Source organism: Podarcis muralis, chromosome 14 (assembly GCF_964188315.1).
Source record: "Podarcis muralis chromosome 14, rPodMur119.hap1.1, whole genome shotgun sequence".
NCBI lineage: Eukaryota > Metazoa > Chordata > Lepidosauria > Squamata > Lacertidae > Podarcis > Podarcis muralis.
This window is the reverse complement of record NC_135668.1, coordinates 45,831,478-45,856,394: the sequence shown is the minus strand read 5'-3', so window position 1 is coordinate 45,856,394 and position 24,917 is coordinate 45,831,478. Positions and strand designations below refer to the sequence as shown.

At 48.0% G+C, this 24,917-nt stretch overlaps 1 protein-coding gene across 2 annotated transcripts in view; it reads right to left on the bottom strand.

Annotated features, from left to right (window-relative positions):
* The window catches only part of MAP2K3 (mitogen-activated protein kinase kinase 3), a 73,436-nt gene that overhangs the window by 6,803 nt on the left and 41,716 nt on the right, over positions 1-24,917 (bottom strand). For both annotated transcript variants that reach the window (XM_028705602.2, XM_028705601.2), the window contains exons 2-11: positions 8,587-8,619; positions 7,178-7,247; positions 6,250-6,298; positions 5,714-5,827; positions 5,227-5,346; positions 4,711-4,827; positions 3,019-3,070; positions 2,156-2,283; positions 976-1,053; positions 2-141 (exon numbers count right to left, since the gene is read on the bottom strand). In XM_028705602.2, the coding sequence (XP_028561435.1) occupies positions 2-141; positions 976-1,053; positions 2,156-2,283; positions 3,019-3,070; positions 4,711-4,827; positions 5,227-5,346; positions 5,714-5,827; positions 6,250-6,298; positions 7,178-7,247; positions 8,587-8,619 (901 nt within the window). The remainder of the gene's footprint in view (position 1; positions 142-975; positions 1,054-2,155; positions 2,284-3,018; positions 3,071-4,710; positions 4,828-5,226; positions 5,347-5,713; positions 5,828-6,249; positions 6,299-7,177; positions 7,248-8,586; positions 8,620-24,917) is intronic.

Genomic DNA, 24,917 nt, shown 5'->3' with positions numbered 1-24,917 from the left:
CCACTGGGCTGTGAAGTCCACAAAGTTCTGTGAGAAGTGCTCCGCAGGCAGCTGAGGCGAGGGCTCTTCCACCACTTGCTTCAGCTGCTGGAAAGGGGTGCCCCAGGATTCGTATGGGAATCGGAGAATGGCCATTTCAATCTGAGAGGGAGAGAGCAGAACAGAACATAAACAGAGAGCCCTTCCTGGTCAAATGGAACTTCTACCTGAGTCCAGTGTTTCTGCTTGCTGCAGTAGCCAACCAGAAAGCCTGAAGGCAACAGTTTCATCGTTCTACATCCCTGACATTTCTTATTTGGAGGTATCCTGCCTTGGAACAAAGAAACTCTATTTAGCTATCACGCCCAGTAGCCACTGATGAAACTCTCCCTGTGATTTATTTTTTTTAATCCTCTTTTAAATCTAAGTACACCAATACACAGGGACGCGGGTGGCGCTGTGGGTTAAACCACAGAGCCTAGGACTTGCCACTCAGAAGGTTGGCAGTTCAAATCCCCACAACGGGGCGAGCTCGTGTTGCTCGATCCCTGCTCCTGCCAACCTAGCAGTTCAAAAGCACGTCAAAGTGCAAGTAGATAAATAGGTACCGCTCTGGCGGGAAGGTAAACGGCGATTCCGTGCGCTGCTCTGGTTTCCCAGAAGTGGCTTCGCCATGCTGGCCACATGACCTGGAAGCTGTACGCCGGCTCCCTCGGTCATTAAAGCGAGATGAGCACCGCAACCCCAGACCTAATGGACCTAATGGTCAGGGGTCCCTTTACCTTTACACTAATACACACCCCTGCATCTGGTAGCAGGGAGTTCCATATGTCTATTCTAGATTGGGGCAAGCCCCACAACAAGGTGACAATATCTCATGCAATATATTTCATAGATCCTCAACAGTGTTCACGTGTTTCCTGACTGTTGAATTCTTAAACCCACAAGATTACTGATCCCTTTACACACAGACACACTTCTGCGTAGATTTCTTACCAAGGTGATGCCCAGGCTCCAGACGTCTGATTTCACATTGTACCCCTGCTGGTTCAGCTCAGGGTTTATTCTCTCCGGCTGCAAAGGAAAGGTATCGAATAGGGTTGGCACGGTCTGGTGGTTGAGCTACGGAAAGCTGGATTCAAGTCCCTGCCTAGCCACGAAACCTCACCTTGAGCCAGGACACTCCATCTCTCAGCCGCAAACTACCCTGCACGGCTGTTTTAAGGATAGAAAGGGGAGGCGAAGAACCATTCCCCCAAGTTCCTTGCAGGTAGGGTAAGATATAAATATACTGTTTGCACCTGCAGAAATCTTCAGGGCAGACAGACTGCACATTAAGTACAGTGCTACCTCGGGTTACGAACAGTCCTGCTTACAACTGCTTCGGGTTACGAACTCCACAAACCCGGAAGTAGGTGTCCTGGGTTGCGAACTTTGCCCCGGGATACGAACACAATCCGCTTCTGGGGCCACAGGAGGACTATGTAGGGAACGTGCATTTAAACGCCAGACAAAAGCATTCTTCTTCTCCCAGGCCTTTGGGCTAATTAAACAATCTATAGCCTCTTATAGGGACGCGGGTGGCGCTGTGGGTAAAAGCCTCAGCGCCTAGGGCTTGCCGATCGAAAGGTCGGCGGTTCGAATCCCCGCGGCGGGGTGCGCTCCCGTTGCTCGGTCCCAGCGCCTGCCAACCTAGCAGTTCGAAAGCACCCCCGGGTGCAAGTAGATAAATAGGGACCGCTTACTAGCGGGAAGGTAAACGGTGTTTCCGTGTGCGGCTCTGGCTCGCCAGAGCAGCGATGTCACGCTGGCCACGTGACCCGGAAGTGTCTCCGGACAGCGCTGGCCCCCGGCCTATAGAGTGAGATGGGCGCACAACCCTAGAGTCTGGCAAGACTGGCCCGTACGGGCAGGGGTACCTTTACCTTTACCTTTATAGCCTCTTATACTGGGGAGTGGTTATTGTTTACATTTGTTACCAGGTCATGTATTTTTGTGTTTTTATATTGTACACCACCCAGTGATCCTCGGATATAGGAAACAAACGAACCAACAAATAAATAATTGTGCATGTTTCTTCCTGAAGGCTGATCAGTGATCACAAAAAACTGAGTGATTGAAGGGGGGGGGCGCAAGAGAAGGGCGGTGTGCCCCAAACAACTGATCAAAAACTCACCGCCATATAAGGTTTGCAACCAGCATCCAGGGTCTTCGCCACAGAATCTACCAAGTATCCACTGATCCCGAAGTCACACATTTTGACATGTCCCTGTTTATTGATAAGGACATTGGACGGCTTCACGTCTGTTAAGAGGAAGATGCACAAAGAGAGCAGTTAACGCTTCTTTCTCTGGATCGGCTAGGGAGACTTTCCTCCGTTAATTTTTTTTTAATGAAAAACTGAGGTCCAGCTCCGAGGGCCTTCTGGCAGTTCCCTCACTGCGAGAAATGAAGCTACAGGGAAATAGGCAGAGGGCCTTCTCGGTAGTGGCGCCCTTCCTGTGGAACGCATCAGATGTCAAGGAAATAAACAACTATTTGACTTTTAGAAGACATCTGAAGGCAGCCCTGTTTAGGTAAGTTTTTAATGTCTGGTGTTTTATCGTTTTTTATTGTTATTATTATCATTAATTCTGTTGGGAGCCACCCAGAGTGGCTGGGGAAACCCAGCCAGACGGGTGGGGTATAAATATTAAACTATTATTATATGCAAAATACAGATGCAAACATGACAAGGTATGTCCAGTCAGGCAGAATGGAAACTAACTTTAGCGGCTCTGGAATGATTAATGGTGAAGCCACCTTCTATCAGCTCAGACTGTTCTCTGCCTCTATCTAGCTCAGTACTACATATTGACTGGCAACAGCTTGGCAGGGTTCTGGGCAGGCAATCTTTCTCTATGTTGTCTGCAACCAGGATCGTTCCAACAGGAGATGCTGTAGGCTGGCCTTAGGATCTTCCACATCCCAAGAGGTGCTCTGCCTATGAGCTCTACGCCCCCTGCTCAGCCCTCGTAATGCACAAACTCCAATGCCTACCTCTGTGAATCACAGACAGCTTGCTATGCAAATGCTCCAGGGCTCGGACAATCTGGAAAAAGACAAAGAGAGAGAGAGAGAGAGAGAGAGAGAGAGAGAGAGAGAGAGAGGTGTAATTCTAGCTGCAGACCAGCTTTGGCCAACCAGGTGAGCTGCCGTGCCTGGAGCGACCCAGCAGTAAAGCCTCTCCTCCTAACAGAGGGAAGGAGTTGTGAGCAGGAGTTGGTTCCCCTGTCGGCAGGGGGGCGTATTCAGCCCCCCTGCGTCAGCTTACCTGGCTGCCGCGCTACGCCTGTAGGCCAGCCAATAGGACTGGCTTGTGGGCAGGGTTTAGCCGCATTCAAACAGCCGCGGCAGCTCCATCTTCACATTCTGTGCCCCTTTGTCATCAGATCACCTGGCCACCCGCCCTTTAGATCATATTTATGTGTCTGACCTTGCTATGGACTCAGGTTGGTTGCCCAGGGGGCCTGGTAGGAATGTTTATCCATCTGGCAAATTGGAACCAGCCTCTTGATTTTTCACTTACCTCGTAGCAAACCGTCACAACTTTTTGGGTATTGGCGGTTAGGCATTGGAATATGTGTCGTGTGTTGGAGGGCAGGTGTGGCCATCACCTACCCCTCCCCTTGTTGGGTATTCCTTTAAAGGAATCCGGCAGTTGTGGATCCTGTCCAATGCCCTGCTGGTGGCTAGGGCCATGGCACGACCCCCGGTGACATCATGGGAAGCTTCAGTTGTACAGTGGTACCTTGGGTAAAGCACTTAATTCGTTCCGGAGGTCCATTCTTAACCTGAAACTGTTCTTAACCTGAAGCACCACTTTAGCTAATGGGGCCTCCTGCTGCCGCCGTGCAATTTCTGTTCTCATCCTGAAGCCAAGTTCTTAACCCAAGGTCCTATTTCTGGATTAGAGGAGTCTGTAACCTGAAGCATATGTAACCTGAAGCGTATGTAACCCAAGGTACCACTGTATTTGCATCAACAAGCTCCTCCCACTGGTTGTTAACCTTCGGGTGACTCCCTGCTGAGCGGGGTGGAGTCATGTATAGACTGTTTGATCCAAAGCGTAAAGCCAATAGCACTCACATGCTGTAACCAATAAAGTTGTGGCCTTCTTTAGCCCATTAACCTTAAATTCATGTGTCCCTGTGTCTTATTTATCTCTAAGCGGGTGGCGGTCCCTCGACTCACAAATCACGCTATGCAAGCTAGAGTTAACTCTATTAGCAAAAAACACAATCTGCAGGCCTAATGAGCACAGCAACTCATCTCCAATAAGTCTTGCCCCCATGAGACTGAAGGTCCCCCATCTCCCCACAGCTGCCTAAGTCCCCTCTTCTCCAAATAATCAGAGACTGTGCCTGCGGGTATCTCCCCTCTGCCCATTTCATGCCTCTTCTGGTTCTGGGAGGTAAGTAGGGAAGGGAGTTTGTTGCGCAGGAGGGGGAGATAGCCACTTCACCAGCCTGAAATAAGCAGCTTGGGGAGACAGTCCTTGATATATAAGTTCAATTAATAAAAAGGGTTTTGCATGACCCCACCCTGATTTTAAAGAGAAGCTGGGGTCTTTCCATCTGTGTTGGCTGCTACATTCTGCGCTTAGCAACCATGCAGACTGCCCTCCCTGCCTCACTTGCTATGGGAGGGTGGGTCCCACAGCAACCTTCCCCAGAGAAAGGTGCCACTCACAGACACGGTTATTTTCCCAAGTATGTCTTCGGGGATCGTCTTCTTCTTTTCCAGGACCCTCTTATAAAATTTATCCAGAGACGTGTCCATTAGCTCCATGCAGATCCACACATCACCCTGAAAAAGAAGGGAGTGAGAGGAGAAGGGGTAGAGAGATGAATTGGTTGGCCTTCGTCAAGAGGACTGAACCTTTAGCAGGTCCTGCCCTGTGGAACTCCCTGCCAATGGAAGGGCGTGGCAGGAGTCATCCCTGCTTTATTTCGAGACATGCCTTTGGAACTTGATTTTTCAAAAATGCGCTTTATTGAGAACGCTATTTGTTTAACCAATGTTATTACTTAAGTGTTACATTTGTTGTGCTGTATACCTCAAATAAATAAATAAATACATAAGACATCTGGGGGGGCACCAGGTTGGCTCCCCCCTGCTTTTCAGCAAACGCTTCAGAGGTTGTGCTCGCTGTCTGAGGTGGCCGGCAAAAACGAAGAGGCTCTGGCCTCCCCGCTGCTCACCTACCTCTCTGAAAAGGGCTCCATAGAACGTGACAGTGTAAAAGCAGTCCACAGTCCTCATGGAAATGTCCAAGTCCATCACTAGCCTCTTCTGTTCCTGAGAGTTCACAGTGGCTCGGATTCTCTGCAGAGAGTGGGAAAGGAAAAAGGAAATAACCATACTGTCAAGGCTTCGGGAAAACTATTCCCCCCCTGGTTGTATTAAAGTCTGGAACGGATTAATCCATTTTGCATTACTTTCTATAGGAAAGTGCACCTTGGTTTTGGAATGCTTTGGTTTTGGAACGGATTAAGTTTGAGAACCAAGTTACCACTGTATTATAATAGATACAGGAGGAAATGACTAACAACAGGACCCACAAAGGGGAGGAGGGACGTCCAGGAGATTCTTTGGAAATCTTGTTTTTATGATGTATGTTGGCTATGTAATTGTAAAACTTTAATCTGAAAAACCAAACAAATAAATATTTATATAGTACTGCGGCTCTTACCTTCACAGCCATGGTGGTGTCGCTCTGCGCATGATACACTTTCTCCACTACGCCGTAAGCTCCTCTTCCCAACTCTGAAATGCTCACCAAGTCGTCGGCCTCTACTTCGAAATTCTGTTGACCAGGCGAGAGAGAGAAAGACGCACACAAAAAATGACAAAATAATACATTTAGCTTAGGATCGAGCCAATATTCGTATTGCTAACATCAGCTGGCAACCTTTATCTCTCTCACAAACAAAATTTGTTGTTAAAGAAGTTAAACCTTGATGTGATTTGCCTCTGAGAAACACACATAGCGAGGAAAAGTAGAAGAATATTGAAGAACAAAAGGACTTTGGGAAAGGACTTTGTAACCTCAGGTGTAACAAAAAAGGAAGGAGCTGTAATCTATATAAAACCGGACCCGAAACAATTACTTAAAGATGAACAAGGAAGAATTATTGATAATCCAGATAACATAACAGGGAGAAAAATTGTTGTTAATCAGTGTGCATGCGCCAAACAAGGAAAAAAAAAATATCAGCATCAACATACCTTCTCACCAACAGTAATGAAAGTCCTGGAATCCAAGTTTCTTGGAGGTCTGCAAGGAAATACAAAGGCTCTATTTAAAAGTCCAATCCAGTATCCACCACCTGGTGTTGATTTTCTGAAATTTTGCAATTTGGCTGCTGGTGAGTGTCAAACGGGTACACTCAGTAAAGTCACTAGGGCTCCAGCAAAACCGAGGGGCACATAAATGGGGAGGAGAATCTAAAGTGGAAGTGGGCAACTGTGCCCCTAACAAAGGTCATGTTGGACGCCAACTCCCATCAGCCCCAAGCCAGCATGCACAATGGTCAGGGCTTTATGAGAGATATATAGTCCAGCAGAGCCACAGACTCCTCTCTCCTTATGTAGACAAACTATGAGCTGGAGAGCTCCAGCTTTATTTGTTTTTATTTATTTATTCAATTTATAAACCGCCCTTTATCAAAAACATCCCAGGGCGGCGTACAACACTAAAAACACATTAAAGGTAAAGGGACCCCTGACCATTAGGGCCAGTCATGGACGACTCTGGGGTTGCGGCGCTCATCTCGCTTTACTGGCCGAGGGAGCCGGCGTACAAATTCCGGGTCATGTGGCCAGCATGACTAAGCCGCTTTCGGCGAACCAGAGCAGTGCACGGAAACGCCGTTTACCTTCCTGCCGGAGGAAGGACCTATTTATCTACTTGCACTTTGACGTGCTTTCAAACTGCTAGGTTGGCAGGAGCTGGGACCGAGCAACGGGAGCTCACCCCATGGCGGGGATTCAAACCGCCAACCATCTGTTCGGCAAGTTCTAGGCTCTGTGGTTTAACCCACAGCGCCACCCATGTCCCTCTGAAAACACATTACAGAACACCAATAATTAAAGATAATAATAAAAAGCATTACAGCAGACAGCATATTAGGAATTTGCAAGCAGCGGTTCTTACGTTGGTGGGACAGATGACTGCCTGTTTGCTGATGGCATGCTCAAGAGGGGCGGCCGTTTCTTCTTCGGCCCTGGAAAGAAAGAGGACACACACATCATCTTTTTCCATAGAACTGTAGAATTGGAAGGGACCCCAAGGGTCATCTAGCCCAACCCCTGCAATGCAGGAATCTTCTGCCCAACGTGGGACTCAAACCCACGACCCTGACATTAAGAGTCGTATGCTCTACCAACTGAGCTACTCCAGGTTATTTTTAATAAAGCAAGAACCAGCAGAGGCATAGCAGTGCTGAAATGAGGTTGGGAAGACTCAGGTTCGAATTCACACTCCAACACAATGTTCACTGGACTGGGTGACCATGGGAAAGTCACTATCTGACCTGCCTCACAGGGTTGTTTCAAGGGAGAGGGGGTAACTTGAGCTCTTTGGAAGGGAGAGGGAATTTTAAAAAATGTACACCCAAAATGTAATCAATTAAATCTTGATGTACCATGTTCAGAATAGGACCAGGTCCTAAACATCAATTCCAAGGTGATGACCTCTCAAGCAAATATGGAAGACAAGGTCTTTTCAAGAGTGGCACCAAAACAATGGAACACATCTCCATAAAGAACCACCAGGGTGTTTCTCCTTAAGGAATCAGTTGAAAACTTCCCCTATGGCACTATACTTTAGCCTGCAACTTTGTATTAAAGGTAAAGGGACCCCTGACCATTAGGTCCAGTCGTGGCTGACTCTGGGGTTGTGGCACTCATCTCTCTTTATTGGCTGAGGGAGCCAGCATACAGCTTCCGGGTCATGTGGCCAGCATGACTAAGCCGCTTCGGGCGAACCAGAGCAGCACACGGAAACACCGTTTACCTTCCCGCCGGAGCGGTACCTATTTATCTACTTGCACTTGACGTGCTTTTGAAACTGCTAGGTTGGCAGGAGCAGGGACCGAGCAACGGGAGCTCACCCCGTCGCGGGGATTCGAACCGTGACCTTTTGATCAGCAAGTCCTAGGCTCTGTGGTTTAACCCACAGCGCTACCCACGTCTCAACTTTGTATTAAAAACCCTTTAATTAGAATCCTTTAATTTAGCCTTTTTCAGATGGCCTCCCTCCTCTCCTGGCTTCAGCTTCTGCCTCTGAATCTGGCCTTCTCTCTGCCACAGACTCTCCCATCTCACTAAGCCCTGTTACCTTCTCCAGCATTCAACACCACCTCTTCCCAGTCTTCTCCCTCTACTTATCATTGTCCCACCACCAATCCCTGGGCTCTGAACTCTATTCTCTTAAGAATTCCAAAGGTGGTTCCTCCCACCATTCCTCTGGTTCTAACCCGTCCATGACAGTCCATGGGTGGGGAGAAGAAAAAGCACTGTGGAGACGAAGAAATGTTTCCAAAGGTTCAGGTGATCCCTTACCTACTTTCCGCTTTTCCGAGGATCCTTTAGGATCTATGAGAAAGGAGAAAGAGAAAACAAACTAAGAGCCCAATTCTAGCCAAGCCGCTGTCCAGGTACTAAAGAATTCTAAACCCCCTGCAAGGCAGGAATCTTTTGCCCAACGTGGACCTCGAACCCACAACTCTGAAATTAGGAGTCTCATGCAAGAAGTGAGGTTACAGGGAACCAGGCAGACGGCCTTCTCGGTAGTGGCCCCTGCCCTGTGGAATACCCTCCCATCAGATGTCTGGGGCAACCCAGTTAGGTGGGCAGCATATAGATCAGGCGAACTCGGCCCTCCAGATGTTTTGGGACTACAACTCCCATGATCCCTATCTAACAGGACCAGTGGTCAGGGATGATGGGAGTTGTAGTCTCAAAACATCTGGAGGGCCAAGTTTGCCTTTGCCTGATACAGATATTGAGTTGTTTTTGTTTTTATTATTTATTTTGTATTTTTTTCTACTGTGATTTTATGTTGTAACCGCCCTGAGACTTGCAGGTATGGGGCAGTATACAAATTTAATAAAGAATAAATTTATTATTATTATTGGGCTCTACCAACTGAGCTATCCCTCTCTGCTAGATGGACCAATGATCAATCCATCAATCTTTTAATTTGTATGCCGCCTTTCCAAAGTTAAAACCACGCTCAAGGCACCTTACAGCACATGTACTAACCATGAACATAAGCAAAAGCAGTCAGAAGCAAAACATCAGAACGTACACAACCAAATTGAACGATTTCCACATAAACCAACGATCTGATTTGGTACAAGGCCTGGATTTTGCCATTTAACTCCTAACCAGCACGAACCAGCTCTGGGCTGAGGGATGCACAGCACAGTGCCGAATTTCAGTTCCCCAGGGTTCCTATCCTTGGGGAGCCAAGGGCGAACAAGCCTTTCTTGACCGCTAGAGGTCACTACATCTCCAAGCATTTGGAGGGGGGGGGGAAATGAAGCAACCAGTTTGGGACAACGCCGCCTTTTTCCAGAATCCGTTCAAGCTCTTCATTCAGAATGCGGTGGCGGCAGCAACCGCTCACGGGGGGTTATGATCGTTCAGGTCACCACGTTTCCGAGGCTGGATCCAGCTGGCCAGGACTGGCGTTAGCAGCAATCGTTGCTATCCTCAGGACAACTCGAGAGACGGTGCAAAATGCCCATCTTTTCCATGGGGAACTTTGATCTTTAACGGCTTGGGCACGAAGTGTGGGGTTCTTAAGGAGAGCTCTTCTGAATTTCCACGTAACAGCACCAGTGTTGCTGCGTGTTGAGTTATTCCTTGTTCATTTCTTGCAAAGAGGTCAAGATAGCATGCTCGTTTCTTCCTCCCTCCTCAATTAATCGCCACAACAACCCTGTGAAGTAGGCTAGGCTGAGATGCAGTGACTTCCCCTTGTACAGTGGTAAAGGTAAAGGTAAAGGTACCCCTGCCCGTATGGGCCAGTCTTGCCAGACTCTAGGGTTGTGCGCTCATCTCACTCTATAGGCCGGGAGCCAGTGCTGTCCGCAGACACTTCCGGGTCACGTGGCCAGTGTGACATCGCTGCTCTGGCAGGCCAGCGCAGCACACGGAACACCGTTTACCTTCCCGCTAGTAAGCGGTCCCTATTTATCTACTTGCACCCGAAGGTGCTTTCGAACTGCTAGGTTGGCAGGCGCTGGGACCGAACGACAGGAGTGCACCCCGCCACCTGCGTCCAGTGTACAGTGGTACCTCGGGTTAAGTACTTAATTCGTTCAGGAGGTCCGTACTTAACCTGAAACTGTTCTTAACCTGAAGCACCACTTTAGCTAAAGGGGCCTCCTGCTGCCACCGCGCCGCCGGAGCAAGATTTCTGTTCTTATCCTGAAGCAAAGTTCTTAACCTGAAGCACTATTTCTGGGTTAGCGGAGTGTGTAACCTGAAGCGTATGCAATACTTCCACTGTATAGGGAAGTTTTTAATGTTTGGTGTCTTATTGTATTTTTAAAAAATATTTTGCTGGAAGCTGCCCAGAGTGGCGAGCTAGTCAGATGGGTGGCATATAAACAACCACAAAAACATTAAAAACAAAAACTATTACAGCTCCCCCAAAGTCACCCTGTGAGCTTCATGGCCAGATCAGTGGCCAACTCTGGTACTATGGCGCCCTGTGCAAGGTCAAAATTAGGCACACAGACATGCCCAGTCCTTGCTGGGCCTTGGCAAGATCTGTTGATGGCCCTTGATGCTCTGTCTGATTAACACCTGGGCTCCCCCTGCTAGAAAGCTTTCGCCTGGCACATTCCAAAATGCACACCCAACGTCAGTTCTGCAGGAGTAGGCTGCATAAAGAATGGAGGGAGGATTTGTAATAATTCTGGTAAAGAGAGGGGGGGCTTGCAGCTCCAAGATTGCAACAGCAGCTTCAACACAGATGGTGTGAGCTAAAGGGAAAATATGTAGTCAAGAAGTGGAACATCTGCCTTGCATGTAGAACATGGGTAGGCAAACTAAGGCCCGGGGGCCAGATCCGGCCCAATCACCTTCTAAATCCGGCCCACGGACGGTCCAGGAATCAGCATGTTTTTACAGGAGTAGAATGTGTGCTTTTATTTAAAATGCATCTCTGGGTTATTTGTGGGGCATAGGAATTTGTTCATCATTATTTTTTCAAAATATAGCCCAGCCCCCACAAGGTCTGAGGGACAGTGGACCGGCCCCCTGCTGAGAAAGTTTGCTGACCCCTGATGTAGAAGGTCCCAATTTCATAGCACTTCCCGGCACAGTTAAGAGAAGACTCCCCATCTGAAAGCATGGAAAGCCATTCCTAATCAGCAGAACAGTTAGAAGGATCAGTCATCTCACTTAGTAGAAGACAACTTCCTGCACTGCAAACCAAAGTCTAAGCTCCAAACCACAAATTGTACCCCCAATATTCAGGCAGACCATAGCATCTATTGTTTCTGTTCCCTGTTCCTCAAAAGTCCCCGAATCCTACCCCCAAACCAAAGCCTCTTGAGGCCGAAGCAACATCACAGTTTGTCAGTTCACATGCAACACCAAACCATGATCCGCCTGAACCATGGTTTGGAAGGGGGGGGAAACAGCTTCAACAGCCATTCACAAACTATAGATCTGTCAGCAAAAAATCAAGCATGCAAAAAATCACAGTTTCAGAGTCAAGTCTGAACAGTCTCAGGCTCAGCAGAGCACCCTGAGAAAATCTGCGGTTCTCCTGGAGTCGTGAAGATGTAGGATGGAGCTTGCAAAACTCAAAGAGATCATGGGAAGGGTTAACTGGGGGGAGAGAAATTGTCCAACACCATCGCAAAAGAGCGCCAGTGATGTCAGACCGGAACAGCAGGCAGCAGGACAATGGCCATTCATTACGGCCTTCATGAAGGAGGCGGCAGCAATGGTGTATCCTCCTATTTTCTGCTAGTGTGAAAGGACTGAGAGGAGCCATTAACTGCAACGGGCCTCTACTGCTCGGGACAGGTTTACATAGAAAAAATGTTCCGAAACACAAAATGGCCTCCATGCACTTTTCAAGACAGAGCTTTTTGGGTAGGGGGGAGGAGTGGACGGCCAATATTCAAGTTCTGCTTCTGGCCTCATCTGCACTAAACATCTGAAGCAGTTTCATGCTACTTTAAACCACCAAGGCTTACCCCAAGAATTATGGGAGCTGTAGTTTCTTAAGGGTACTGAGGGTTCTTAGGAGACCCTCGTTCTCCTCACAGAACAGAAATTCCCATAGTTCCCTGGGAAGAGGGATCAACAGTTTAGCTGCTCCAGGAACTAGCTCTGGGAGGAGACTAAAGGGGGGGGGGTTCCCTCTCCTAACACCTCACTTAACAAACGGGGGAAGCCACGACTGTGCTATTACAGTCGTACCTCGGAAGTCGAACGGAATCCGTTCCGGAAGTCCATTCAACTTCCAAAACGTTTGGAAACCAAAGCGCAGCTTCCAATTGGCTGCAGAAAACTCTTGCAGCCCATCAGAAGCTCCGTCGGACATTCGGGTTCCAAAGAACGTTCACAAACCGGAACAGTCACTTCTGGGTTTGCTGCGTTTGGGAGCCAAAACGTCCGAGTACCAAGGCATTCGGGATTCAAGGAACGACTGTATAGTGCTTTAAATGTTCAGCAAAGATGGGGCCAAAAAGAGTTGGGAGAGAGAGAGAGAGAGAGAGAGAGACAGACAGTCAGACAGACAGAGAGAGAGAGTGGTACCTCGGTTTACAAACTTAATCCGTTCCGGAAGTCCATTCTTAAACTGAAACTGTTCTTAAACCGAGGCGCCCTTTCCCTAATGAGGCCTCCCGCAGCCGGTGCACTTCCACTGTTTGGATTCCGTTCTTAGACCGAAGTAAAGTTCTCAAACTGTTTCTGGTTTTGCGGAGTTTGTAAACCAAATTGTACTTAAACAGGACTGTTTATAAACCAAGGTACCACTGCACCCTGTTTCCCGTTGCAAACAGACAGCCAGAGCATGCATGGGGGGGGGGCTGTTCTAGCTGTCACCGTTTTCAAAGCTGGGGCTCACTTGCTCCCCAAACCTGGAAAACCTGGAACCAGCTACTTGGTGTGATGAGTCTGTTTTGACAACCTGCGGCTCCTGACCATTCTCCAGCCCCAAAGTTCAGAGGAAGCCTGGGATCTCTCATCTTGAGAGAAGAGGCAGTCAGCCCACAAGACCTGAAAAGCAGAGCTGAAGCATGGAAAGGCCCCGTCTGTCTTCCCGTTTACCTACCCTGTCCCTGAGATCTAGCTGCAACCTGGTAGGGAGGGGCAGAGGCTCCACATGCCCCCCCCCCACATTGTGCAAATTTCTCCCCAAGAGATGTGGCTTCATGCAAAAAATAATGGAACACGGAAAATGTTCCTTTGTCCTAAACCAAGTGTGTAACCTGGATCCCAAAAGGCAAACAGATATGAATAAAAATATTTGATGAATTAAAATATTTGAATGGTGAGGGGAAACCCATTAAGAACATTTAATGTTACATTTATAAAAAAATAAAAATGCAAAGCTTTACCTGGAAAGCAATTTTCTCCAAATACCTGGTAGTATAGTATTTGATGCAAAATAGCATTGTGTTCTTAAGACATATGAAAACTCAAGTGAATATTCTTTACGAATAAATAAATAAATAAGAATACCCGGAAGTATTTCAAGGAATGGCCTGTAGTTTCCTTACATTGTTTAAGGTAAGAAAACTATATAGGCCATGCCTTGAAATACTTCCGGGTATTCTTCTGTTTTTATCTCTAAACTTTCTTGAGTTTTCAGATGTTTTAAGGAGGGAACAAAGGCACCGGGGGAAAACATTAGCATTTGTAAATTTTAACACATCCCAAAAGCGGTGCACCCATACACACACACACGAATTAATTGCAACTCTAAAACTGCCTGATGTTTGACTGGTGTTGCAGCTATTAATAATGTCTTTTAGAAAATGAAAAGGTTTCCAATATTCTGATTTCTCTTCCTCCCTACCATGAAAAGTTCCCCAGCCATGTTACTACCCACCTCCCAAATTCAGGAAGATTTTAAAATGTAGGTTAGTGAGGGGTTGGCTAAGGTGGGGGGGGGGGGGGGAGAGAAAACTGCCAAGGGCTCAGCCGCAGACTGAATTACTGTGTGAACCGTCCTTTCGTCACCCATAAAATGAGTGACTGCAACAAGGCTGGTCTGCCTAGTGTCAGGCGCTGTAAATCTTTTCATAGCTGAGGGGGTGTATGTTCCCCGTTGCTGCATTCCAGCGAGCAGGTAAAAACCCTTAATCTTGCCCTCCGACTAGACGCCAATTTATTTTTATTTTTTAATGCCCATCTAGTAACAGTTTATTAGTGAACTCTGTTCGTAGGGACTTCTACAGAATTTAGAATGCTGCAGGAGGCAAAGGGGTAGAAATTTGAGACAGGCGACAAAAAGAGAGAATTGTTCAACATTTACCAAGCGCATTTTGCACCTGGCGATTATCCGCCACTTCCAACCAAGTGAAGATGCCCTGGTGCCAAAATGTCACCTGACGTTTGGATCTTGCCTGTTTTCACAAGCAAATCCTGTAGAATTCAACCCATGATATTTTATCTGCACCATCAGAACAAAATTCAGGAACCAAAGAGTAGTGTTATGGGGGAAAATAGAACTTTTGAGCCCTCTGGCCCCCAAACGGCATCTAAGACATTCGGTTTTGGCGACTGTAATCCCCGGTTTAAAGGAGCCATTTGGTGCCTAGTTTATATATCCGAGTTTCTAACACTGAGAGACCCCACGCTAATGAGAGAAGGGGGAAAGCGTATTTCTAGGTCAGGCAATCCAAAACCCTGATGAAGGAAACCCAAAATTCTACAATCAGCATAAAATTAGGCCAATTGGCTTATTTTCCTTGAGGAACTTCTGCAGCAGTCTGCTATTTTTGCTCCTCTGCTTTCCCAAACTGTTAAATGAGAAGCAGCGCCAGCTTCTGAAGTCCTGCCACCCAGAAGTTCTTACTCAGATGCCTGCCTGGGATTCTGGGATCCCGGCAGCCATCGCCCCCATTCACTTTCAAGCACATCCTCGGATCCTTGAGGCCTAGAGACTTGCTCCCCGCTCCCCAAAGTGGAAGCTGTGGTGGATCAGGAAGCTGGAACGCTGTGTCCACAAACTGCAGCCCACAACTTCTACCGAGAGTGTGACACACAAGGGAGGGAGTTCTGCTCATCGGTAGACGGGCACAGCTATCAGTGGAGAGGTCTCTCATAGGTGGCCAGATTCTTGGGTCCAAACTTTGCCCCCTTTCCTCCACAATCAGGGGTGCTAGTACAATGTCGCTAGCAAATCCTACTTCTTCAAGGCTACAGAGTCTAGTTCCAGATTATTATTATTCGTTTATTTTATTATCTGCATTTTATCTAAAGGACTGCTGTAAACAGATGAAAACACTAGCAGGATTGCAATAACACTTGTAACGTGGCAAATATTACGGACAAAATGGGAGACATGTAACATGGAATACGAAATAAAAAGGATGACAACAGGACCCCATGGATACGTATTTTGTATTGTACTGTTATAATTCTGTATTTGTAAAACCAAATGAAAACAATTTTTTAAAAAAAATAAAATTATTAGTTGCATCTTTTGCCACAGCAACTCAAAGCAACTTACAAAATTTTAATATTTTAAGCAAAAAACAAGCACATACATACATTCAAACCAGTATTTAAAAAATCTAAAAGACGCATGGGGGTTTTGGGGGGGGGTGGGAAGCTATATTTAAATAATAAATAAATTTAAATAATAAATAAAATGATAAAAGATGAAACCAGGGCAGTTATACGCAATTCCTCTTTCAATACTGTTTGTGCCTGCAATGTTTGGGGATTGAACCTACTGCTTTGTTTCCAACTAATCCATTCCCCATAACTTCCTACCAAAATGCAGCATTTTTTTAATACCACTATTTTTTGAGGGCTGTCCCTCCAGATGGCAATAATGTATTAACACTGGGGAAGCATCACAGAAAAAATAAAGCAGAATGATACTGCACTGGATGCTCCAATATATCAGTGCAATATATATCCACCACCAAAGCACTATCATTACATAAAGTTGCAGAAAATGCTTGCAAAAAGACTCCACACATCTGGAGGGGTCCTACATTAGAATAATCTCCCTGTAGGGGAGGTGAGCAAACTTTTTCAGCAGGGGGCCAGTCCACTGTCCCTCAGACCTTGTGGGGGGCTGGGCTATATTTGGGAGGGGTGAGAAAATGAACGAATTCCTATGCCCCACAAGTAACCAAGAGATGCATTTTAAATAAAAGGACACATTCTACTCTTGTAAAAATACGCTGGTTCCTGGACCGTCCATGGGCCAGATTTAGAAGGCGATTGGGCCGGATCCGGCCCCCGGGCTTTAGTTTGCCTACCCATGCTGTAGGGTGCAGGTTGAACAACAACCCCACCCCCTCCACAGATCTTCAGGCTGCAGTTTACAGCAACCAGAAAAGCATCTTCAAACCCACCGCCTCAATGCCTGCGCCCTTGTTAACATTTTTATTTCCTCAGCGGCACCATTGCAACACCTCCGAGATTAAAGGATGGGTTGCAACCTCACGTTGCATTGCAATCTCCACCCTTCTGACGCACCAGCTTCCTGGAACACCTCAAGCCAGGAGCATGCATGAAAATATGCACATTTGGTGACCTGTTCCTAACCCAACAAGCTCTGCTGGAAATTCCGCCTTTCTGTTTTGGAGGCCTTGTCAACGTTTGCTGCGGCTACAGTTTCAGGGTTGCCTCTTTTGCTAAGGCTGCAGCGCAGTTCCCTCCTCCTCTTGTATACCTCTTCATCACCGCACAAACACACACAGGGCAAAGAAAAGCTATAAATAGCACAAGGAGATTTACACTCAGCTGACACTTCTCCGAATACTTGTCAGAGCAAGCAGGAGGATGACAAACCAAAACGGAGAGACAAGGAAAGAGAATTCCAGCTGGTCTAAAAATCCCCCCCAAAACCAGGAATTGCACATTAACTAAATGCCAGTTTGCAGGGAAGGGTTCTGTAAAGTACGAGGATAACAGGACCGCTCACTCGCCTAGCCAAGGAGAATGCATACAGCTTAGGAGCCATCTTTCTGCCTAATGTGCTTTCAGGTGCTACAGGCAAGAGAAGGCAAGCTCTGTATACCAGCTGCAAGCGAAGAGACGGCCGTTGCACCCAAGAGTCTTGCTTGCGAGCTTCCCAGAAACATCTGCTTAGCCACTGCGAGAGCAGGAAGCTGGATTAGGCGAGGCTCCTGCCTGATATGGCAGCCTCTTCTTATATTCTGATGCTCTTATACGGTATTAGACAAATGGACCAAAGCTAAAGCTGTATTGCTCTACCTCTACATTTTGAAGGGAGTCTGCCTCCGAACTGCAGCTGCTGGAAATTGCCAAGTCCCAGGGGAGCGAAGCTGCAACTCAGATCCCCATTCGTGGATTTTTCATTGGGATATCTTTTTGGCCACTGTGAAAACAGGGCACGGGACCAGAGAGAGCTGTCCTTAAATCCTCAAGGCCACTATGTGTTTGGTGCTGCTCCACGCATCTTGCAAAGTTCACTCGCACGGGCTTGCATGTTAGTTTGCAAACAGATTCCTAACTTGCAGGCTGCTTTTAACAATGCAGCAAGGAAACTAGTTTAAGCACTTCATTACTGGCAATGTGCAGCCCAGACAGAGAGGATGCACAAATTCTGGTGTAGCTTTGTTTATGGGGGGGAGGGTTCTCTAATTTCTTTTGGCTGGCATGGGTAGCCAAAACACATTCCTCCCAATACACGCAGCTAACAGCCGCTATAGCCAGTAGGAGAACCTGCGCTGTGCTAATGAATGTGCCGCCACACCGGTTGCGGGGAAAGAGAACAAGCAGTCCTCGCTCATACTCTTGTCGACCAACTAAACCCGTAAATAAAATCGAAAAGATAAAACTGCTGTTCTGCACAGTGTCATTCTTACCTTTAGGAATTGCAGAGAAGCCGATTGTTGACATTTGACCTATTAGTGGATAAGCAAGCAGCACACTCACCTATCCTCAATATCTTGCCAAAACAATTGTTTTCCAAGGGGCGTGCTTTTAAATTATTTCACTTCCATTGCATTACCTTTTCTTTCACCCTGAGGCCTTCCTCCAATTCCCCTAATGGAAACCCTTCATAAAAGGTAAAGGTAAAGGTACCCCTGCCCGTACAGGCCAGTCTTGACAGACTCTAGGGTTGTGTGCTCATCTCACTCAAGAGGCCGGGGGCCAGCGCTGTCCGGAGACACTTCTGGGTCACGTGGCCAGCGTGACAAAGCTGCATCTGGCGAGCCAGTGCAGCACACGGAAACGCCGTTTACCTTCCCGCTGGTAAGCAGTCCCTATTTATCTATTTGCACTTTGATGTGCTTTCGAACTGCTAGGTTGGCAGGCGCTGGGACCGAGCGACGGGAGCGCACCCCGCCACGGGGATTCGAACCACCGACCTTTCGATCGGCAAGCCCTAGGCGCTGAGGCTTTTACCCACAGCGCCACCCGGAAACCCTTCATAAACACATCCAAAATCACTTGGGTTTTGCTGGGGTTTTGTTTGTTTTTTAATGGTATGTTTGGGGCATCAACCAGCAGCCCTCTCCTAAATCCTTGATTTGTTTGGTACCAAGTGTGGATTTTTGCTAGCCTTCCAGATGATCATTCCAACAATATCAAAGCTCCAGGAAGGTGCTTCTTGTTCTATTCTGGGTTATCAATTCTACAGCAGACGACACACCGTGTTTCGCTTTGAGTTCTCCCTGCCTTGCAGACCATGCGTCAAGAGAGAATGGCGCATGTGCGTTCAGCGCATGAGCAGAGTGGAGCACAAAATGATCAACCAAAGCCATGCACATCCAGGAGAGCTGGGTAGAGATCCCTACTCAGGTTCCAAGGTTTCACGGACCAGTCTAACCACAATCACAGGATGGGTTTAAGGGATAAAAACCCAGAAGGCTACTCTGAGCTCCTGGAAGACAAGAATAAATACTGTAGTGGTAATACTGCAAACAGAGACCAATGTGCTGCAGTTTGAAGAACTCCTGTTCCTGGTTTAGAGGTCCGTCCCCCCTCCAACAATCAAGAGGTATATTTTATGGAATAAATAAATACAAAGCCAGCCTGCGTCTCTTCCAGAACTCTTCTAGCCCCCCCCCCCTCATCCAAGAGAGCTCAGCATTCTATGGTCACTGAGCATCTTCAGGCTTCACTGGACAATACTGTATTTTGGGGGGGGGGGTGCAGAAATACTCCAAACTCTTAAACTACTCCACCCCCATCATTCTACTCGGACACTGAGGTCCTTCTGGCGGTTCCCTCACTGCGAGAATCCAAGTTACAGGGAACCAGGCAGAGGGCCTTCTTGGTAGTGGCACCCGCCCTGTGGAACGCCCTCCCACCAGATGTCAGAGAAGAACAATTACCAGACTTTTAGAAGGCAGCCCTGTTTAGGGAAGCTTTTAATGTTTGATGGATTACTGTATTTTAGTATTTTGTTGGAAGCCGCCCAGAGTGGCTGGGGAAGCCCAGCCAGATGGCTGGGGTATAATTAATTAATTAATTTATTTTATTTTTATTATGGGTAACATGTAAGGGTTGGGGGGTACTTCTGCAAAGCTCGAATTTCCTCTGAGCACACAGGTGACCTGTTCCAACTTGGCTACAGTTATGTTGGCACTCACCAGCCGCGTTCACTATTAGATGGAGATACACCTGGCGTCAAATACCGCGCTATGTGCCAAGCTGACAAAACTTTTATTTGCCCAGACATTTCGGTATACAATGTCTTCAGCTGTTTGGATGGCTTTATTCCTCCGAGTCTCCATCTGCACTATATTTTTAAAGCAGTATCATATCACTTTCAAGAGTCATGGCTTGCCACCCAAAGAATACTGGGAGCTGTCGTTTGCTAAGGGTTCTGGGAGTTGTCAGGAGATTCCCAGGGCCCCTTTGCAGAGCTATAATTCCTGAAGTTTCGGGGTGGGGGGGTGGGGAAAGGGCCTGGAAAATGATTGGCAATTAAGTGCAGCTGGGCCAGGATCAGTGCAATATGCTCAAACCATCCTGTCCTCTGTGTGAGATAACCACTGGCGTAGTAAGTACACAAGGGATGACCTGGAAAGCCTTAAATCCCACCCTCTGCACAAACTGAATGGGTGGTCTTTGGCAAATCAACAAGCCCTTCCCACGTGTTGACAACAGGATATATAAAACCACTGAGGTTGGTGGCTTTGAAAAAAGGAGTGAACCGGCACCTATTTCTCTAGGGGGGAGGGTCACTGGCTACACCATGGGTAGGCAAACTAAGGCCCGGGGGCCGGATCTGGCCCAATCGCCTTCTAAATCTGGCCAGCGGACGGTCCGGGAATCAGCGTATTATAACAAGAGCAGAATGTGTCCTTTTATTTAAAATGCATCTCTGGGTTATTTGTGGAGCATAGGAATTCGTTCCTTCCCCCACCCCCCAAAAAATATGGCCCCCCACAAGGTCTGAGGGACAGTGGACGGGCCCCCTGCTGGAAAAGTTTGCTGACCCCTGATGTAGAAGGTCCCAATTTCATAGCACTTCCCGGCACAGTTAGAGAAGACTCCCCATCTGAAAGCATGGTACACTCTGTCTCTGGAAGCAGCAGTGGGTCACAGAAGCAGCAATACTTCTGAATATCAGTTGCCGGAAACTCCGGGAGGGAAGAGCTCTCTGGGGCTCAAATCCTACTTGTGGTTTTCTGGCCGGCCACTGTGAGAACAGGATGCTGGACTTAGAGGAGCCACTGAAACTGATCCAAGCAAGCTGGATGCATATTCTTACGTCTGCTTGCAAGGATTCCTGCCTGGTGCGCACTGCACAGATGTTGCCTCAAGAGGAAGGATAAAATAGGCTGCGAAGCAAGAGTGCCTTTCCGCGTCCAGCCCTGCCCCTCCCCGTGCAAGAGATGCGGCAGAAATTCTGTGCATGTCTGCAAACTTTTCCTTTCTACAGCCAAACTTTTCTTTCAGCCAGCCCCGAGAACTGGAAACTTGCTCAACGCGAAACCACCGCAGACATCAAGAGATGTTCCGAAGGCATGCCTTAATCCGGCAGAGATTGCAAGAAAGTACACGGAGTCCTGAGCGAGCGGGACAAAAGTTCGAGTTTTTTCCCCACCCCTCTCTCCAAAGGGGCCTTTCTGCGCCATCAGGTCCCCGGGAGCACACAGAGATATATACATGTTCCGAACGCATGCATGGCAAGGCAAAAAAACCCCTGCTTTTGTGCACGTGCAGAGTGCATCGCCTTATACCCCAGAATTATAACCCCCCCCCCATGGTCCACAAAGGAAAAAGGTAAAAGGCGGATCTACACGGATCCTCGTGAATTCATATGATTTTTTCATTCAAATTAAATAAAACCACCATGATACTGTAGACCATGTCTTACTCTGTAGAAAGCATCAAAAAAATCACGCATCCACTGTTTCGGGGGGGCGCAGGGGCGCAAAAACATGGTTAAAAAACACGGATCCTCATGGATCCTCATGATTTTTGCACTAGATCAGCCCAAACTCACTTTCAAATTACAAATCATGTCCAGGGGCACAACATCCACCACAGAAATCACGCATCCACGGCTTCCTGGCGAAACCGTGGCCCAAAAACGTGGTTTTCAAGAACGGATCTTCATGGATCCACACGCTTTCTGCATCGGGCCAACCCAAACTCACCGTCAAATCACATATCATAGTAAGGGGCACAGCCTACAACACAAAAAACTCGGATCCACACCTGCCTGGCCACGCCCTGGCCCAAAAACGTGGTTCCGAAGCACGGATCCTCATGAATCCTTATGATTTTTGCACTAGATCAGCCCAAACTCACCGTCAAATCACACATCATGTCCAGGGGCACAGCTTACACCACAAAAAACTCGGATCCACGGCTTCCTGGCCATTCCATGGCCCAAAAACGTGGTTCCAAAGCACGGATCCTCATGGATCCTCACGCTTTCTGCATTGTGCCAACCCAAACTCACCATCAAATCACACATCATTCCCAGGGGCACAGCCTGCACCACAAAAAACTCGGATCCACGGCATCCTGGCCACTCCATGGCCCAAAAACGTGGTTCCAAAGCACGGATCCTCATGGATCCTCACGCTTTTTGCATTGGACCAACCCAAACTCACCGTCAAATCACACATCATTCCCAGGGGCACAGCCTGCACCACAAAAAACTCGGATCCACGGTTATCTGGCAATGCCATGGCCCAAAAACGTGGTTCCGAAGCACGGATCCTCATGGATCCTCACACTTTTTGCATTGGGCCAACCCAAACTCACCGTCAAATCACACATCATTCCCAGGGGCACAGCTTACACCACAAAAAACTCGGATCCACGGCTTCCTCCCCACTCCATGGCCCAAAAACGTGGTTCCAAAGCACGGATCCTCATGGATCCTCACGCTTTTTGCATTGGGCCAACCCAAACTCACCGTCAAATCACACATCATTCCCAGGGGCACAGCCTGCACCACAAAAAACTCAGATCCACGGTTATCTGGCAATGCCATGGCCCAAAAACGTGGTTCCGAAGCACGGATCCTCATGGATCCTCACACTTTTTGCATTGGGCCAACCCAAACTCACCGTCAAATCACACATCATGTCCAGGGGCACAGCTTACACCACAAAAAACTCGGATCCACGGCTTCCTCCCCATTCCATGGCCCAAAAACGTGGTTCCAAAGCACGGATCCTCATGGATCCTCACGCTTTTTGCATTGGGCCAACCCAAATTCACCGTCAAATCACACATCATTCCCAGGGGCACAGCCTGCACCACAAAAAACTCAGATCCACGGTTATCTGGCAATGCCATGGCCCAAAAACGTGGTTCCGAAGCACGGATCCTCATGGATCCTCACACTTTTTGCATTGGGCCAACCCAAACTCACCGTCAAATCACACATCATGTCCAGGGGCACAGCTTACACCACAAAAAACTCGGATCCACGGCTTCCTGGCCACTCCATGGCCCAAAAACGTGGTTCCAAAGCACGGATCCTCATGGATCCTCACGCTTTCTGCATTGTGCCAACCCAAACTCACCATCAAATCACACATCATTCCCAGGGGCACAGCCTGCACCACAAAAAACTCGGATCCACGGCTTCCTGGTCACTTCATGGCCCAAAAACGTGGTTCCAAAGCACGGATCCTCATGGATCCTCACGCTTTTTGCATTGGGCGAACCCAAACTCACCGTCAAATCACACATCATTCCCAGGGGCACAGCTTACACCACAAAAAACTCGGATCCACGGCTTCCTCCCCACTCCATGGCCCAAAAACGTGGTTCCAAAGCACGGATCCTCATGGATCCTCACGCTTTTTGCATTGGACCAACCCAAACTCACCGTCAAATCACACATCATTCCCAGGGGCACAGCCTGCACCACAAAAAACTCGGATCCACGGCTTCCTGGCCACTCCATGGCCCAAAAACGTGGTTTTAAAGCACGGATCTTCATGGATCCTCACGCTTTTTGCATTGAGCCAACCCAAAATCACTGTCAAATCACATATCATAGCCTGGGGCACAGCCTACACCCCAAAAAACTCGGATCCACACCTGCCTGGCCATACCGTGGCCCAAAAACGTGGTTCCGAAGCATGGATCCTCATGGATCCTCATGATTTTTGCACAAGACCAGCCCAAAGTCACTATCAGATCAAACATCATGGCCAGGGGCACAGCATCCACCACAAAAATCACGGATCCACGGCTTCCTGGCCATACCGTGGCCCAAAAACGTGGTTCCGGACCACGGATCCTCATGGATCTTCACGCTTTTTGCATTGGACCACCCCAAACTCACTGTCAAATCACACATCATAGCCAGGAGCACAGCCTACACCACAAAAGTCACGGATCCATGACTTCCTGGTAAATCCATGGCCCGAAAATGTGGTTTTGAAGGACGGATCCTCATGGATCCTCACGCTTTTTGCATTGAGCTACCCTAAACTCACCGTCAAATCACACATCATGTCCAGGGGCACAGCCTACACAACAAAAAACTCGGATCCACGGTTATCTGGCAACGCCATGGACCAAAAACGTGGTTTCGAAGCACGGATCCTCATGGGTCCTCATTATTTTTGCACTAGATCAGCCCAAAGTCACCATCAGATCAAACATCATGGCCAGGGGCACAGCATCCACCACAAAAATCATGGATCCACGGCTTCCTGGCCATACCGTGGCCCAAAAACGTGGTTTTGAAGGTCGGATCTGCACGGATCCTAACGCTTTTTGCATTAGGCCACCCCAAATTCACTGTCATATCAAACATCATGTCCAGGGGGACAGCCTGCAGCACAGAAAACTCAGGTCCACGGTTATCTGGCAACGGCATGGCCCAAAAACGTGGTTTTGAAGGTCGGATCTGCACAGATCCTAACGCTTTTTGCATTAGGCCACCCCAAATTCACTGTCATATCAAACATCATGTCCAGGGGCACAGCCTGCAGCACAGAAAACTCAGGTCCACGGTTATCTGGCAACGGCATGGCCCAAATACATGGTTTTGAAGCACGGATCCTCATGGATCCTCACGCTTTTCGCATTGGGCCAACCCAAACTCACCGTCAGATCACACGTCATAGCCAGGGGCACAGCCTGCACCACAAAAATCACGGATCCACGGCTTCCTGGTCATACCGTGGCCCAAAAACGTGGTTTTGAAGCACGGATCCTCATGGATCCTCACGCTTTTTGCACTAGATCAGCCCAAATTCACCATCAAA